The sequence below is a fragment of the Plectropomus leopardus genome, chromosome 19, assembly GCF_008729295.1.
Source record: "Plectropomus leopardus isolate mb chromosome 19, YSFRI_Pleo_2.0, whole genome shotgun sequence".
Taxonomy (NCBI): domain Eukaryota; kingdom Metazoa; phylum Chordata; class Actinopteri; order Perciformes; family Serranidae; genus Plectropomus; species Plectropomus leopardus.
Window position 1 is genome coordinate 25,226,373 of NC_056481.1, and position 18,971 is coordinate 25,245,343.

At 38.6% G+C, this 18,971-nt stretch overlaps 1 protein-coding gene across 1 annotated transcript in view; it reads left to right on the forward strand.

The window, feature by feature from the left end:
- The window catches only part of LOC121958891 (caskin-2-like), an 82,153-nt gene extending 64,914 nt beyond the window's left edge, over nt 1-17,239 (forward strand). The window contains exons 15-21 of the mRNA XM_042508054.1: nt 5,933-6,006; nt 6,079-6,189; nt 7,219-7,320; nt 7,521-7,659; nt 8,634-10,844; nt 13,953-14,190; nt 16,150-17,239. Of these exons, the coding sequence (XP_042363988.1) occupies nt 5,933-6,006; nt 6,079-6,189; nt 7,219-7,320; nt 7,521-7,659; nt 8,634-10,844; nt 13,953-14,190; nt 16,150-16,246 (2,972 nt within the window). The 3' untranslated portion in view covers nt 16,247-17,239. The remainder of the gene's footprint in view (nt 1-5,932; nt 6,007-6,078; nt 6,190-7,218; nt 7,321-7,520; nt 7,660-8,633; nt 10,845-13,952; nt 14,191-16,149) is intronic.
- Nucleotides 17,240-18,971: the final 1,732 nt, after the last annotated feature.

An 18,971-nucleotide genomic window follows, 5' to 3' on the forward strand; every position in this document is an offset into this window, starting at 1 on the left:
CAGGGACATCTCAACTTGCTTTTAAAATGACAGGAGGCCAAGGGCCAGTCGCAGCAGAGCAGGGTTGGAAATTAGCAACAGCCACCAGAACAAATGCTGTTAAAATTTGCAAGTGACTAATAGATTTGCTGAATTCACGAGCCAAAAATACAATGGTCATCTATTGAGTAGCTGGTAGTAGCTGATTTTAAGCCATTTCTAGGGTTTGCAATGTTTCAAGGATTTAGGACATTTCAAGGAATTCAAGATATTTCTAGGATTTTTGAACATTTTTAGGATTTTAGGTTGTATTTAGGATTTTAAGACATTCGAAGGATTTTAGGACATTTCTTAGAATGTAGGATCTTTATAGGATTTAAGGACATTTATAAGATTTTAGGACATTTCTCTGATTTTGGGACGTCTCTAGGTTTTTAGGATATTTTTTTAGGATTTTACAATATGAAGGGCTTCGTTCAGACCTCTTTCTTCTTTTAAATAAACAAGCTATAGTTTGATGCAAGATTCGGCCCACAGGCCATAAGTTGAGTATCACTGCCCAAGCCTTTTTTCTTTCCTGTGACAGCTCTGGTATCTGTCTGCAGGCAACGTCACCTCTAGTTAGGACTTTTCCATCTCATCCCCTGCATCCACTGCGAAGCTCAAGGAAAAGGCTGTGCATTGATAGATCACAGAGGTTATGAAAATTATATCTCAAGAACACCTTGAGGGAATTTCTTCAAATTTGGCGCAAACGCTCACTTGCACTCAGTGGTGATCTGACTAGACTAGGGTGTTCATAGGTCAAAGGTCAAGATCACTCTAAACTTGTGTGCCTCATTCTTGTGAATGCCACGTCTGAAGAACTCCTTGAGGGAATTTCTTCGAATTTGGCACAGACGTCCAATTGGACTCAACCAAAAACTGATTAGATTTTGGTGGTCAAAGGTCAAGGTCAGTGTAACTTTGCATACATCTCATTCTCATGAATGTGAGATCTCATGAATACCTTTTAGGGAATTTCTTGAAATTTGACACAGACATTCACTTGGACTGAATGATTAACTGATTAGATTTTGGTGCTCCAAGGTCACTGTAACCCCCGTCTGTCACATTCTTGTGAAATTGATATCTCAAGAATAACTTGAGGGGATTTCTTTAAATTTCTCACTAACCTTCACTTGGACTCAACAATTAACATATTGATATTTGGTGTTTAAAGCTTTTCTGCAACATGATAATGTAAACTGTAAGTACAACTTGACTGGCTCATGGAGGCATATAGTAGGCAGTAATTCTATTTACTCTTATTGTTGTGACTTTTTCAAGAAATTATCACCTATTTTTCACAATAATGACTTTATTTATCAATGTCTCAGATGTTTTGTCCCTACAGTGGTCGTAGTGCAACCCTTTTGGAACCTAAAAATATTTAGGCCAGTCAAAGAAAACTAAGTTCAAGCGTAAACTTACCAAAATCACTTTATTTCTCGAGTCATAGATACATTTTAGGACTCATATCCAAAGTATACATAATGGTAAACGGCATCCAAAGCCTGGATACTATTATTGTAACATGCTAAACGTCGCTGTACCTTCTTATACCTGAGGGAATGCGATTAAAGACAAGCAGTGCTTTTGTTCTGCACATTGAGCTGCTTTTTGTTGCCAGTGTAGAAGGAAATGAGACGGGAGGAGAGGAAAAGGCTTAGCTCACCTCACCACAGAAACCAATAAAACCACACGCAACTCTCAACAGCACAACACATAAAAGCACCCGATCACCTCTCTAAGGATACACTACAGGCTAACAGAATGTGTCTTTGTGTGTGAACGCTCTTGGATCTGAAAGGCAGGTGCAGAAAAATCCTAGAAAAGTGCACATGTTGCTGCTATTCTCCGAACTTGCTGAGGCTTTGAAAATGCTTTAGAGTGACGTGCAAGATGAAGCAGAGGGATCTCTCTTGACCTCAGGCTGAATTGGAAGGAGGGTTAAAGTGAAGGAGAGAAGAAATGAGGAGTGGGAGGGAGGGAGGGGTCAGAGGGAGGAGACAGGAACAGAAGCAGAAGGAGCAAAACATATTTGTTAAATGAAGAGGAAAGAAGCAGAAAGAGAACAGATTAGAGGACAGAAGTGGAGGAAATGTCCGCTCTGCTTGATGGATAGTCAGAAAGAAGGATGAAGTGCCAAACATCAGGAGCTCTGTCACTTGCTGCCATCCTGAAGGGTAGGAAATCATGTACAGTTTGATGTTTTGTCAGGGCTGCAGGGAATAAATCTTCACATTTAAGGTATTTTCAGTTGTTAGATGTGACCAGAAGAGTGTTTGTTTAGTGAGACTGTGTAGAGATAAGTTTAGATGACACCAGAAAATATGCTCTTGAAGAACTGATTTTATTCTGAGATCTTTTTAGGACAATTTTTTAACCTTCCCTACTGCTATGACTGACAGGAAAAGCAAAGAAAATGTCTGTAAAACATCAATTTTTCAAGGTATTCTCGACCTCTGTTGATCTATAAGATTGAGTCAAATGTTTTTTGGAGTGAGTACACTTTTTATTTTGGCTCTGTGAGGAGCAGCCTGCATCTTGACCCAGATGTTTTGTCTCTTGCCCTGAGGACAAATACCTCTCCACTAGCTGCTGTTTTACTCACTTGGGAGACCGGGGCCTCTGACCTGCACGACAAAAAGTCTAAAAAAAAAAAAAAAGCAGAGAAAATGATAAAAGGAAAAAAAAAAGATGAGCAACACAGAAAACAGGGGAGCGTCAGGTTTAGATCGGACAAAACCTGAGACTCTTTGGCTTCAGAGCATCTAAACTTTGGTTTTAACCTGAAGTAATTCGAAAATACACGTATCCATTTTATTTGAGAGTAGATCGTTGACATTATATATCCTATTTTAGACCTTCAGTTTTGCATATTGGCCATTGCCATCTTGGATTTCTGGAGTGGGAAGTGACCATATTTGGATGAGAGGGAGGAGCTAACCCTAATGCTAGCTGCTAGCTTAGTTAGAACAGAGCATTTACAGCAATGATAATTGCTAATTTTCGCAAGCAACAATGGGCTTAAAACCATTAAAACCAAATATACTTTTCATAAAAACTGAACATTTGATTCCTTAAGGCGCATTAATACTCCCTTTACCATGGTAAAGGGATATTTAAGCTTCATTAAGCATAGTGGGGGTAAAACATACTATGGGATTGACACACTCTTAGAGCCAGACTCAAGTGGTCATCGGAGGAACTGCAGTTTTGGTGTGTTGGCTTCCTTTTGCAGCTCTGGAGGTTGTAATTTGGGTTAGATGAGATGATGGATATCACCCTGGTGTTATAATATAATTATAATTATAAGTTCTTTTATTAGTCTGTAGACAAACAGAAATCTAACACTTTTGTTTGGGTAGGAATTTAATCCTGAAAGTACTTTATTTTTTCTTTTTTTGACATACAACAATTTATCCATTAATCCAGTATACTCTACAGTCAGTGGGCAGTGTGTGCTACACAGGTTTTAGGATAGGTGTCTCTACAAACCTGGCAGCCTGAGGGTGATGAAGGCTCCATGAAATCACTGCATTTGGATGTTCCACAAGAAATAGTCCCCAGCACTTATCTCTGCTTTAAAGACAAAATATCTTGTTTACAGTTCTGTAACGAGACATATGTTTATAAGTGAGCTTAAGACATGTTGGTAGGTGTATCTTTAAAGGGAACTTGGCAAGCTGTTTTTCTCCGCTTCCTGTCTTTATGCTAAGCTAATCGCCTCCTGGCTCTGTACTTTGCATAGACATCCTCATTTAACACTCAGAAAGAAACAAAATATTGACCTGTGCCTGTTATTTATTTATTTTTTTTAAATCATGCCTTTAAGTGACAATTCACCCGAATTATAAAACAATATATTTTCTCACTGACTGTTTGAGTTATCTAACCATGCAGATACTTTCCACTGTGTTACTTCCTGTACAAATAAAACCAACACTATGGGCATGGCTAGATACCACTAATGGTAAGTGAGAAAATTTGATGTGTGTTATGATATGGATGAACAAACCCTTTAATTTTTTTTAGGAAAATACACGTATTTAGTATGTCGTTTTTAGTATAATCACACAAAAGTTACTGACCTTCTCGACTGTCTTTTTCTATATCCTCCATCACCTACTCTAACTTTGCAAAGTGTATTTGTGTGTTCAGTAAGTAAGTGCTTTAAAGACAATTAAAAGGTGGTGGACCCTGTCAGGAGAGATGACTAAAAGATCAAAACACTCGCCTTGGGCAAAAAGACAGGAAAAGATGGAGAAAATGGGAGAAAAAGTGCATTCCTCAGAGATCTGTGGTAATGTGTCATGACTGACAGAGGTGAGACATGAGTGTTTTGTGGATTTTCAGATCAAGTAGATAACACATCTTCACTCACCTGGAGAGACCCAACACCCCCCCCCCCCCTACCAAGACAGCTGCAAGGAAAAGACTGATTCAACATGATTTAACTGAGTTTGACTGAGGACTTAACAAGAAATGGCCAAATAATTAGCAAGAAGAAAAAGACCTGATATTAGCACCAAAAAGACAAGAAAAGTAGGTGGAATAAAACCAAAGGCAGGGAAATTTCTGATAAAAGCTTTTTAAAATTAAACAAAATTAAATTCAAGTGAAATAAAATAAAAATGAATTATTCCCTGTAACCTAATTTTAAATAGATATAAATCAAAATCTTGTTTTCTTAATAATTTTCCCTAGTTATTTCATAATTTTCTAAAGAATCACTTGACTTTTTATAGCAAATTTTCAGGCCATTTTCTTTTCACCTGTCACCACAACTTTTTTCTTTTTCTTCTTTTTTTTTCACCAATATGCGGGTAATTTCATGTCAAGTTGCCGACTGCCCTTCCTCCAATGTTTTTGAAATATATCAAACCAATTTGCTTAGGTTTCAAAGAATTAAATGCTTGTGAAAGGCTAATGTTGATCCAGGTTTCAAAGGGTTAAAGGAAAACCTTAACCCACAAATGACTATTCGCATATTAGTTACTCACCTTGTGGTAAGCAGAATTTGTGAACAAAACAGTTTTCCTCACATGCCTTCGTTAAACAGTCACAGGGGGCCACTTTTAACAACGGTAAAGCTATATCAAAACATCCACTGACAAACTCTCGCACAACTCTTGCAGTATATCCAAGTCTCATTTGCCCAGGCATATGCTTAACCCTTTGAAACCTTAACATACCAACATCTGATTTTGTGTTGTATTCAGATGCCATAGGCACTTAAAGCTTTGAAACCTGAGCAAATTGGTCTGATTTCTTCTGAAAACTCAAAAAAGGTAATAAGCAAGAAATTGGTTAAAGGAAAACAATCTTAAAATAAGTTTTTCAAAAGAGAGAGAGAGAAAATTATTAGGAATATAAAAAAGTGTCCAGAAAACTATATATTTATGATCATTTTGATAGTACATTTAGAATTATGTTACAGAAAATATGTATATTATTGTAGGTATTTTTAAACTTATTTAAATATAGTTTTGCTGTTTTTAAACATGGACCCTGTTTACATCAATTCATCACTACTTTTTAAAAAATTTTTTGGATTCTGTGTTCACTGTGGAAGCATCCGAGAAAAACACAGTTTTCTTCATAAATTTAATGTAAAACAGGCTGAGTAACTGATATACAGATGATTATTTGAGCGATAAAGTGTTCCTTTAATGCAGACTATATCAGTAACTTGTGTATAGTGTATTACATACTTAGCATTTATTTATACATAAATGCTTTAACTCACTTACCAGACATGTCTTACTGTTGAGTCTTTGTCTGGTTGGCTCTTGCAGTCCTGCCAGTGTCTCCTAGTTTTCCTCGGGGTGTGCTGACCCTGTACACACTCACAATAATGCACAGTAGAGTTTGCCGTCCTGTAGGATTGATCATGTGTGTTTTCTAGGTGGTTCCCGGCGGCAGGTCAACGGCACTCCTCAGAAAGGCTTTGTGAGGCCAGAGGAGCTCCTGGAGGGCAAGGTGAGTTGAGTATATGAAGTGTTGTACCTTTGTGAGAGAGATGCCTCCTAAACATCCTCCGTCTGTTGTTAGGACTCTGAGGCCATCTACCAGTGGTTATGTGAGTTCCAGTTGGAGCAGTACACAGCCAACTTCATCAACGCAGGATATGATGTACCCACCATCAGCAGGATGACCCCAGAGGTCTGTGTTTCTAATTGCATGTAAACATATATGGATATTTTAAATTCACAACCATTGTTGTTACTGATGGTATCAACTCCTTTGTTCGCTATATTGTAAAAGAAAAAAAAAGTCTATAAAATTAACAGTGAAGTGCTGTAAAAACATGACTTCATAAAACTGTAAATAGAAAAACAATTAAAGTAGTATACAGTGATCTTTCGTAAAGCATTGAAGCAACCAAAACTGGTAATTTAAAAGTTAAAATATGCTGATATATGATGTTTCCTCATAGCATTTACAGATTATTATAGTTTGAACACAAGAAAATTGTAATCCAAAAAGAGAACAATTTTGTTAAAATTCTTTGTAAGGTAGATTTTCTTTTTTTACAAAAAGAAACTTGATTACATTTTACAAATTAATATGTTATGATTTATAGATAAATTTGTAGCTTTCAAATGAATTTTTAAGCCTTTGAGTGTTATATTTGAATTTTCCTAAAAACTTGAAATTTCCTATTTATGTTCACTCTAGAAAATGAATAACAAAATATTTTTGGCATAAATATTAGGACCTTGGCAAAAAAAAAGTTATTTGTCTGCGATTTTCTAATGTGTAGATTTTCAATTTTTTATTTAATTTGAGTGTTTTTACACATAAGGTGACTGGTGATGGATTTGCAGATTATTTTTGTTTTCCAAATGGATAATGTAAATTACATCTTGTAATTAAAACAGTTTTACAGTTGAATTACAACTGTTTTAAATTGTAAAATCTACAGATTGTTCTGTAAAGTTGTTTACATCTTTACTGTATTTTACAGAATTATTCTGGGAACTTCAGCTGCCCATTTTGTTTCCATAAAAACAAGAATTTTTTTTAAACAGAACTTTTTTTTACAGTGTATGAACATTCGCCAGGGGACACTAAGTGCTGTTTACTTGTAATCAAATGAAACTCTCATAAATTGTCAATCTGCAATATTTGAATGATGAAATGCCTCTTTCCACATTTTCACCAGCTGCCTTTGCGTGTTTTGTCCTTTAGGACCTTACGGCCATCGGAGTGACCAAACCAGGCCACCGAAAGAAGATCTCAATGGAGATCGGCAAGCTGAGCATCCCTGAGTGGCTGCCTGATTACATTCCTGTGAGAACACTCCTCTGACGTCCCTCTCACATGTTGTAACATTCATGAAATGCAGCTGCTTGTTTTGGATTTGTTGATAAACCACTTGTGTCCAGCCGTGTTTCATCATGGTCACACAGTTAATTCTGCTTTTAAAAAGTCAGCAAAGCACAACATTCAGGATGGTTCTGATTTTTCCATTGTCTGTCTGTTGCTCTCAGTCGGACCTGGGCGAATGGTTGAGTGTGATCGCACTGCCTCAGTATCATAAGAGATTGTGTGAAAATGGTTATGACTCCATTTCTATCGTCAAAGACATCACCTGGGAGGATCTGCAGGAGATAGGGATCACCAAACTGGGTGAGCAATTACGCCGCATGTCAGTGAAATTTACTGTTGCACTTTGGACCATTTACTTCTCATCTTCTTCAGATCTTTTTAAGTCCATTTGTGTTTGCTTTTGTTTTTGTCTTCAAACAAACTCCACACCTTGCACACAACATATTATAGATCCGGCACCTCTAGGTGCCACTAGTGAGACTTCAGACTATAGATCTTGATTTTTAGACTTAGATTTCAGAACATGAATATATTTCAGTCAATTGTTTTCTGCCTAGCAAGAGAAGAAAATTTAAATTTACTTAAAGAGGGATGACAATTGAAAAAAGAATACTTACATACTAGAATACTACACCCACAGTGTTTAAATGAATTCATTAAATCAAAATCATTAAAATAATTAAAAGAAAGAAGCAGAAATTCCTCATACATACACTTTGTATGAGATCTGGAACCATGAAATGTATTTTTTTGGATTAAAAATTACTTACACTACAGAAATAGTTGCCAATTCATTTCATATTTTTGGTTTGTATGAAAAAAATCTGCATTTGTTAAGTAGTTATCTAATGATAGAAGTGGAGTAAAAAGTCTGGCTTTGAAAAAACAACATTTCCCTCTGAAGTGTAGATGCATTTTTAAATGTTCTTCAAATATAAAACTTTTTCCTTTTTTTTTTTTTTTTAACCTTTTTTGGACTTCTGGATTTGTGGACTCTGAAAGCAAGATGTTTTTTTCTTATCTTGCTCTTGACCACTTGTAACAAAAAATTCTTTCTTCAGAGAGAAGCAAAAATAAGAAAACTTTGGTAAATCCCAAAAATAAGTGGGTACTAACAAAATAAGAACAAAGAACAAATCGAGCAAAAATAAGAGAAAATTGATTAGTATATTGTTTCTTGCATGAGGCCCAATGTGCCATAAACTTGGCTTTAAAGCAGCTTACTTGTGGTCTGTATTCAGTAGATAGCAGTCATTTCTGTCTCTATTTTTCAGGCCATCAGAAGAAGCTCATGTTAGCAGTGAAAAGACTCTGTGACCTGCAGCGCTCTCGTAACCATGCCGACAGAGCCGGAGGTGGGACTCTCCGACGGAAGCCTCCCGCCGCCCTGGAACTGGTGGCCATCGAACACACGCCAACACACAACGTGCATGCTCATGCTCGCTCTGATGCTTCCTCTGAGGACTGCTGCCCCTCCCCTCGCACCCCCAGGGCCCTCCTCTCCTTCCAGGACAGCGAGTTGAGCGCCGAGCTGCAGAGCGCTATGATGGGCAGGGCGGGAGGCGGAGCCGGCGAGGCGTTTGGCATCAGGGGCGTGACAGCCGCGGCAGTTATGTCTGCCATGTCGGTCAGTCAGGAGAGCATTAGCACACGATCACGGGGATCTGGGAATTCAGGGAATTCGGGATATTCTCAAGATCACCAATCTGCACCGTCTTCAACCAGGATATCCAGCCGCTCAGAGGAGAGTCTGGGGAGCGGTGCAGGGGAGGATGCCAAGCGTGGAGGGGGCAGTCCTGGAGGCAGGAGTAGACAGAGACCCACAGAGATGTGGGAGCACCAGAGTCGATCAGCTACTCCCAACAAACTCCCCTTCTCCCCTCTGACTCCTCCGCTGACCCCCAGCAAGATGCCTCGCTTTGCTTACCCGGCCGTCCCCCCAAAGACCAAACACTTCCAGTCCCCGAACCGCCTCTATCAGTCTCAGCACCACCCGCCCCCTTCGCCGTCCTCTCCGTCTCCGCAGCCGTCCCCCACACAGAAGGCTTTCAGCTACATCCACGCACAGGCAGGAGCTCTCAACGGGGCTCCGAGGGTCCTCTCCAAGCCTCTACCTGGAGCCGTCCCTCTGCTGGGACCCCGGCCTGGACAGGGCCCAGCTGAAAACACCCAGAGGGGCACGCACAAGAAGCGCGCCCAAAGCTTGACTCGATATGCTTTGTCTGATGGTGAACCGGACGAAGACGACGACCCTGCTCCCTCCCACAACTCTGCCTCCTCCGCAGCCATGCCCTCCTACGCCACCCTGTCGCGCAGGCCAGGGCGCGGGCACACAAGCGCCACAGGAGCCCAACGCCACATCAACCGCAGCCACTCGTTCGCCGTGAGGTCTCGCCGCAAAGGGCCTCCCCCACCGCCGCCCAAGAGGATGAGCTCAGTGAGCGGCAGCCCAGCACGCCAACAAGGAAACGGGGAGGCGGTGGAGCCAGACGTGAAGGCGGGGGTGGAGACGGAGAGCACGGGCAGTGTGAGGAGCATCGCGGCGAGGCTGGAGGGCAGCAGCAGCAGCAGTAGCCCATCCAGGAGGATCGATATACCGCCAAGTCACATCCCAGTTTCACCTGTTTTTCTCCCCGTTTCCTCCCCAATTCCACGCGGGGCAACTCCTCATATCATCCTCCAGCACTCCAAACCGGTCCCTGCTCTGGGCGTGGGGGGACTTAGGAGGACAGGAAGTGAGAGGACAGAAGTGGACACTGACAGACAAACACTTGAAGAGAAAGCAAGGAAAAGTGACAGAGTGTCAAAGAGTGCAACAGCATCTCCAAAGCACGCCGAGCACCTCCCTTTCGCCGAAGAAGGCAACCTCACCATCAAGCAGAGGCCCAGGATGGCCGTTGCCACCCGTGCCGACGCTGAAGTCAAGACTCCTCCAGATCGTCCACCCCAAACCCCGACAAGCCTGGAGCTCCCCGAGTTCAACCTGAAAGAGTCTGACACGGTGAAAAGAAGACACAAACCCAAAGACAAAGACTCGTTGACACCTGACGAGCCTACCACCCCAAACAGAGACACCAACACCCTCCACACACACGGTGAAATGAGTGCGCAGAGCGACGATGAATCTCAGAGGCCAGGTCATGTGTTCCAGAGAGTAGGCTCCATGGGAAAAGGCCCAAAGCCGCCGGTGTCCTCAAAACCTTCCAGTCCACTCAAACTACCCCCTAACAGCAGACCAACGACCCCCCAGAAAACACTCTCTTCAGCACCAGTTAGTGCACAAACAGCCATTCCAAAACTAACCAGCATACAGATTCACACAGTCTCCCCGAAGCTGGGCGGCAGCATTCACACACAGACATGTATCCCCAGTCCCAAACCTGTGCACCCACAGACAGCGATGTCCAAGCCGGAAAGTCCTCAGAAAGCTGGTCTGTCTGTATCAAGACTCCCTCAGTCCAGCATGGGCTCTGCACCAACAGCAGGTAACAAAACTCTTTTGACTAAATCTGCCTCATTAAAGGAATTCATTCATTTATTTAATGTTTACTCTATTTACCTGTTCTTTATTCCTCTGGTGTCCTGTTCTCATCATCCTTTCTCATTCTTAATTCACTTACTTGTTTTTTTTTGGGTTTTTTTTACTACTTTTAATCATATTATCCTTGCTATATCCCTACTTATGTGATGTCATCATTCTATATTATTTGTTGTTATATTATATTATATTGTATTTATCATCTTTTATTCTTACATTAGAAAAAAAACTTTATCCGTTTATTACTTAAACTGCCTTTTGAGATGTGCCCGTTTCACGACTTTTATTCCGTTTTTTGATTTTTTTTTATTTTGTTGACCATTCGTGTTTTGTTCTTGTCCTTTTGTTTGACTTCTCCAGACCTTTCTCTGTTTGCCATGTTTGTTGATGTTTATTTTATTACTCCCCTGCCTTGCTTTGTCTGTCAGAGCACTTTGTAAAAATTTGTTTTTAAAGGTGCTATATAAATGAAGTTATTATTATTATTTATTGACAAGGGACATGGCATATTTATGAACATCAGAATAAAATACAAATGTAAATATGCCAGAGTTAGGACTGCTAATTTACCTCTGTAGTGCCATGACAGGTAACAGACAATAGATATAAAGACAGGAAAAGAATTGATTTCAGACTATAAATATATTCCATTTAACCCTTTGAAAACAGCCTCAGGAGGTTGTTATTTGTACGATTCTGTTAAAACAGATTTGAAATAAGAACCATCATAGCTAGAGCATCTTTTCTTTTTGCAGCAGAAAGGGAAGAATTCTGTCTTCCCTGTCCTCACATCATGACCTTATCCGACCATAGCTCACATGCCAAGAAAATGCAGTATTTTGCCAGTACAGCGGTATTTCCCAGCAATGTCCACGGGAGATCACTGCCATAACTCTGTATGCTGTAAAACTTCAAATAATAGCCTGTGCTATTATTTGCTTAAGTCATTGAACTCAACAAGCTAAAATTTAGGACGTGTCCATGTGGGACGGGCTTTTAATTTTCACACAAAACTGACAAAAAGATGGAAATCAGATTATTTAAATAGCAAATACCTTTGTTTTTTTCCCCCAAAAAAACACGGTAAGAAGGTTGTGTGCAACAGAAGAAGAAATGACCCAGAAGTCAGCAAGAAATCTGTGAAAAGTACAACAAAAAAATCTGAAAAAAATCAAAGCAAGAAATAAAGAAATGAATAAAATAATAGTTTTATTCTTCCAAAGAACTTGTATAAAAGTGAACTGCATGGCATCCAGATTGAGCCTCTAATTGAGACAGGCCTTTATTTGTCAAAATGTATCACCACAGCCGGCTAGTAAAAGGGACCAGGCTTTTATTTTAAGTTTTACAGTATTAAATTGTCCTGCAATAAAAAGCAGAATAGTTGAAGCATTTATTCTTTTAACAACTGAGAAGTGAGGCTTCAGTCTTTCATGTAATCATTTCATTACCTTCTGTTGTTTTACCTTATTCACCATGCAAATGAAGCATTTCATCATAATTACGACAGAATTTCCCCAGAATTTTTCCCGCAGACGGCAGCGAGGGATTGTTATAATCCTGTATATATCATTCTAAAATAAGGACCATAATAGCTAGAACGCCATGGTACCTGCAGTGAAATGCACAGTGGCGCCAGTGGAATGAATGATGAATCCATCACATCACAACGCCTTTGCACTCTGCTTCCTAAAAATACGTATATCTCAAAAACCGAATAATGTATACAGTTCAACTAACTCAACTAACTAACTGGAGTGTTAAGAAATGTTTTGTTTGCTTCTATAATTAGAAACCTTTCGATCAATATGTTCTGTTTTTTCATTTTGTAAAATTTGATGAAAGAAAACATGTTTGATTTTTGTATTTTTTTTAATGACACAATTTCAATACTTTTACCAATAATTGTGGTTTATTGACTACATAAACCTTTTAGCTTAGGTTGTACAGGGATATAAAGTATTTGAAGATAAAATGAAAATAACATCACAACAAGCAAGATAACAATGTAGGCACTGGCGGAGCATTTCTATTGCAAAGTTCAAAGGGTTAATATATTCTACAAAACTTTATAGCAAGAAAAGGAAAGAACTAAAAGAGGGTGACTACTTAAAAGGAATACTTCACCATGTGTTTTTACGTTGAATTTAGGAATAAAACTTTTTTTCTCAAATGTCCCCTTGGTGAATGAAAAATCCAAAAATGGATGAAAATTCTCGAAGAATAAAATTAAAGGGGATCTGTGATTAACACAGCAAAACTATACCAAAGTACCAGTTTACACACTCTCACACAACTCGTGCAGCATAAATCAAGTCTCATTTGTCCAGTTGTATGCTCAGGACTTCCCAAACAGATAACCCTTTTCAAAGGGGAACTGGATAGAAGATGAAACTTATTTATACTCTGTTCAAAGCCAGACTATATTGAGAAAAACAGTAATTTTATTGATTACATTGGGAGCCACTGGTCTACCGCTGCCTCGATCTGTTTGTTTGTGTTATTGTGTGAATTTGGTGAATTTGAACTAAACACCAAAGTCACAGAATAACACAAACAAACTTACTGATCGAGGCAGCAGTAGATCAGCAACTCCCATGTTCAGCGAGGTGAAATTACTGTTTTTGTCATTGAAGTCTGGCTTTGAAGAGAGCGTAGATATTTTTCACTTTCAGTTGAGTTTCCCCATCAGAAATAGCTGTCTTTTTGTAAGGAACTGAGCACGCTACTAAATAAATGAGACTTGGAATGTATTGCACATGTTGTGAGAGTTTGTAAACAGATTTTTTGATAGTTTTGCTGTTGTTAAGTGTGGACGCCAATGACTTCAATTCATCAAGACTTTGTTTGTTTTGGGATTTTCTGTTTACTGTTGAGGCGTTTGAGAAAACAAGTTTTTTATTAGGAATTCAGCATAACACTGAGTGAGTAATTTATATACAAATGATTATTTTATAAATGAAATATTCCTTTAAAGAATAATATTTTGCCCAAAGTTGCTTTGAAATGCATTTTTTTTGGATGCCAGATTAATCACTCACTTCTTGTCCCTCAGGGCTAAACCTTAACATGGTCCAGAGTGTTGCGTTCGCTGCTCCATCCTCCCCTGCTCCGGCCCCTTCGTACCCCAGCTCAGCACCTATGGGCCCGGCAGGGAAAACAGGGACACCCCTTACTGGTGCGGCCGGTCTGGAGGTGCTGGCTCAGAAGAGGCTGGAGCAGACCAGTACATCGCTGGAAGCTGCTCTCAAAGTGGTGGAGAACAAACTGGCACAGGGGAGCAATGTGGACAGGTAAGCATGTTGGTAGGCTGATCGTGTGTCCCTCAAAAGGGCTTTTAGGGACATGCTAGACAAGAAAGTGTAACTTCATATAGCTGGAAATTACACAGGTTACAACTAATTTATGCCACAAGTCCACATTTATCTTTGAGCAAGACACTGATGGTGCTCACAGTTGTGGAGTGTGTGTAAGTATACAAGGATGTAACAACGGTGCAAGTTTTTATTTTGGACAATGAGAAATAAAGTGTATTGTTGTTTTTAATCCATCTCAAGGACATGTTTGGCCTAGTGAAGTTTTTAGTCAAAATTCAAATGTTTTCATGTAACAGTGTTAACTTTGACAAGGATTTTAAATCATGGAAGTGGAACTCAGGTCAAATTTGAATTTCATCTAAGTCAATATTTTTGTCATAATTTTCTCAGACATTGTCATGATACTGCAGTGGACTTTGCTACTAGATATTTTTCCTGGATGTGAAACTCTCAGTGAAAAGAAGCAAACCTTGAATTAATTTGTTTAAGCTGAGAATGTGTTCCTGATTTGCCATATGTTTTTCATATCATTTAAAAACAAATGCCCAAGGTTATCTGCAGTATGTAACTGCTACTTTATATTATTGATATCACAGAGGTTTACTGGTTAATTCAGCATCATAAAAATGTTTAGTGTTGGTGATGCAGAATAAACAGATTTTTTGATAGCTTCTGTGACAACTCTCAAAACTCAAACTGTTTTACGACTCAAAGTTTTTCCTCCTAGAGTTTCTGTTTGACTTCTCATTCAATCAAATCGATTTCTGAAAGGTCCGCTGTCACAGGAGCTGCAGAGAGGGGCCTGCTGGTTCAGCTAATTACACTAAGACTAATTTTACATGGAGCTAAAATTAATACTTAATGTGAGGCTAAGGGCCAGTTGAAGAAGCCCCAAACACATTTCTAGGATGTTTTCAAATTTTAGGACATTTTTTAGATGTTAGGATGTTTTCGGATTTTAGGACGTGTTTCAGATTTTAGGACACTTCTCGGAATTTAACACATTCTAAGGATTTAAGGAAGTTTTTAGGACTGTTCTTTGGACAACATTTCCTAAGATTATCAGTTATCCTCCACTGGCACTTGTTTTAATAAAGAAAATGGTTGGAGGGCCGCTCAGCACCCTATTCAGGGCCGGATTTGGCCCACTGACTGTAAATTGGGTATCACTGTTTTAGCCTAATGTTAGCTTGTCACTCCCGGCAATTGCATTTACGCTTCAATAATCATAAAAGTGGCATCTATTTGTGAGTATTATCTTGATGAACAAAAAGTGTAATAAGTGTGTATGTTTGTTTGCCTTTTTTCTGCACACTGCTTTCCTACACACTGGTCCATTAACCCTGTAAAACCTGAGCATATTTGCTGGATTGAAAAAAAAATCATTGTAAGAACACATTGAGCAGTTTAAGAAGAAATTACCACAAAATGAGTTAGAAATTCGTAAAAAAAAAGATTCTACGAAAATTACCTGAAAATTAGGAAAAAAACTATATAAAACAACAAAAACAGAAGGAAAGTAGGAAATTACCTTGGTAAAGTGCTTAAAAATTCAAATAATTCTGTAAAAAATATTTAAATATGCAATTAAAATCATTGTAACTGTAGTTTTCTGGGCATGTTTTATTTTCTGACTCAACCAATTTTCTTGCCATTTTTGGAATATTTCTCGCAAAGTTGATTATTGTTGATTATTTTTTCTCCATGTTTTTGAAAGAAATCAAAAATGTGCTCAAGGTTTAAAGGTTTTAATACGTGTGAAAGGCATCTGAATGCAGCATGAGAAAACCAAGATCTAGTTGATCCAGGTTTCAAAGGATTAAATTCCATATGAATAAAAACATTGCAAGTTTTTGGTACAGTTACTAAATTTGGTTTCGTTTATTAGATGTATATACTTATATTTCACTCCATGTCTCCATGTCTGTTTCACAGTGGCAGCAGCACAGTGAAGGCAGCAGGGAATATCCTGGATGACATCGGCAACATGTTCGATGACCTGGCTGACCAGCTGGACGCCATGTTGGAGTGACACCCCCCGAACTCGCTCCCAAATTTTGCCAGGAGAGCAGCAGAGCAAACATGGAGAGTGAGCTGCCTTTGATACTGGTGAGACCGCTCTTTCTCCATCACTCTGGGTGAATCAATAACACAGATACTTTATTTATCCCCATCGGGGTCAAGTGCACATCTGAGGATTTCCTGCACAACTTTTCCTCAATATCGTCCACTTCTTTAACGCGAGCACTTCGCCTTAGGACTCACACCTGGGAATGTTATTGGAGCAACAACAAACTGCAGCTTCCAGACCTTTGTGTGTGTGTATGTGTGTGTGTGTGTGTGTGTGTGTGTGTGTGCGTGTGCTCAGAGTAGTATCACTAAAGGGAACAAGGGTCCACTTTCTTCACTGTAAATGTATAGATGAGTCTATGGTGGCACTGTGTATGTGTGTAGTCAGATATCTTTATACTGAGTATATTTATACTTCTATGTTTGTTTTGTAACAAAGGTCACTGTTGAAATCACTCTTGTGTATATTAGCATAACTGTCTTATATATTTTGCTGCTTGTTGTCTATAACACGGGGAACATAATGTTTATTGTATTTAAAGCAGCGTATTCCTGATGTGTTTCAACATGTTTTTACCAAAGTCTTTTCTTCCTCATCAGGAGGTATGTTATGAGGCTTCTGTCAGCACAGACTGAGGAATCATTGATGTCTGTGAAAAGATGAGCATCAGGTGTGAGTGAGGAGCTCAGTCCAGCTCGTGCTAAAAGTTTGAAAGGTTTTACGGCTCGCCTCAGGGTGTTATGAGGTGGATTTATTGTACGTGTGCTGTTTTCAAAGAGCAGCACCAAGAATTTCAAGTAACGTCCAACTTCTTAGATATATTTGTTATTTCAAAGTGACTAAAAGCTGGGTGTATATAGAGGAGTCTGGACAGGACCACTGGAATCATTTCAGACTTTTACATGTTTAACCCTTTGAAACCTTGAGCGACATAATTTTTTAAACTCTGAGCAAATTATTAGGTTTTCATGTCTTTTTTTTTCTTACTTTCTTTATTTTATTTTATGTCATTAATTTTATTTTATTTTATTTTACACATTTTCAGGTAATTTTCTTTTACTTTTCACTAATTTCTTGCAATGTTTTTGGGGTAGTTTCTTCTGTCGTTGCTCATTTCCTTCTTCCCAATGTTTTTGAAATAAATTAGAATATATAATTATAAACAACTGATGAACTAATACAGTTTAAAATACCTTTAAATGCATGAAATCTATGAATTTAAAACCTAAAGTATTAAGAAAATGCTCTGAGAATGCTGGAGCTTGTCCTGCTTTTACATTCACACGTTCCATTTTGGGATAAAATTAATTTAAAGATGTGTAACTAGGGTGTCCAATAAAAACCACTAAGCAGCAGCAGGAGATCTGATTGGCCAGTCAGACCTCCAGGTGTTGCTTTTTTACTCTATTTTTCAAAATGCATTATTTGAATTTTTAACACCTGGATCGACATCAGATTTCTTGTGCTGTGTTCAGATGCCTTTTACAATTATTTAAACCTATGGAAAAAATGGTTTGATTTCTTACATGGGGAAAAGGTAATGAGTAACTTTGAAAGAAACCTCCTGCAAATTAAGATTGAAAATTAATAAATTATGACAAGGAACTTATCTGGAAATAAGGTAGGTGGGGTTATAAGATATTAAATAGCACTACAGGTAAGTGAAAAAACATGTATTTTGATTTTGGGGTGAACTGTCCCTTTAAATGATTCCAGTATACTCCAGACTCCCTCAGAGAGCAGGGCCCTCTAACAGGGCAATCAGTGAGTTAGACAGCTCATTTTGGTGTTTTCTAACTTTTTCTTTGTCAACTTTTTATTGATGCAATAAATTAATTTCTCAGCTGTAATCAGTTTTGTTAAATATGTTACAGTTTACTCTTCCATGAATAGATCTAGCTGGTAACCAGCATTGTAAGACAAGTAATTCAGGATCACCAAAGTTTATTGAAGCCAGATGTTTCAGAAAGATTGAACATTGAACTGAATGCTTGGGAACTAGGAGCTCTTGTTTTGTTACATTTTACTTTCATTTACCAAACCCTGTCTTTTTATGCACCTTATAAAGTATTCACTGCACAAAACGTTGCTATTAGTTCACTTCGCTCTATTGTTATTCATTGACCCAATGCCATACACTTACTGTACGGTTAATTGTCTAAGAAGCCAGCAAAGAGAACCTCTGTAATTATATTTTTGTCCTTTTTTTGTAAACAGCCGTCAGAAAAGTATTCCTCACAAATGTTTGCAGAGAGAAGATTTGGGTGCACTGTAAGAGAAAGGTCAGGGAGCTGGCATGTTTTTAAGGCTGCAAGGTGTATTGCATTTTTTATATAAAAATAACATTTTAGCACTACTGATTCCTCTGTTCTGTTTTGATTGATACTTCTTACTTGTTATGCCTTTGCAGTGGCAACTGTGGCCTTTGGCAAGCCTCAATGAAATTTCTTATTTTTCACATTCCCTTGAACTCAACAATGAAGCGATTCAATTTTTGTGGTCAAAGGTCAAGGTCACTATGACCTTGCATCTGTCTCATTGCTGTTAACACAATATCTTAAGAACACCTTGGAGACATTTTTTTCAAATTTGGCACAAATGTTTACTAGCACTAGGACACTACTATGGCACTTTTTTATGACAAACTATACTTTTATATTATTTTTGACTATATAATTATATTTTT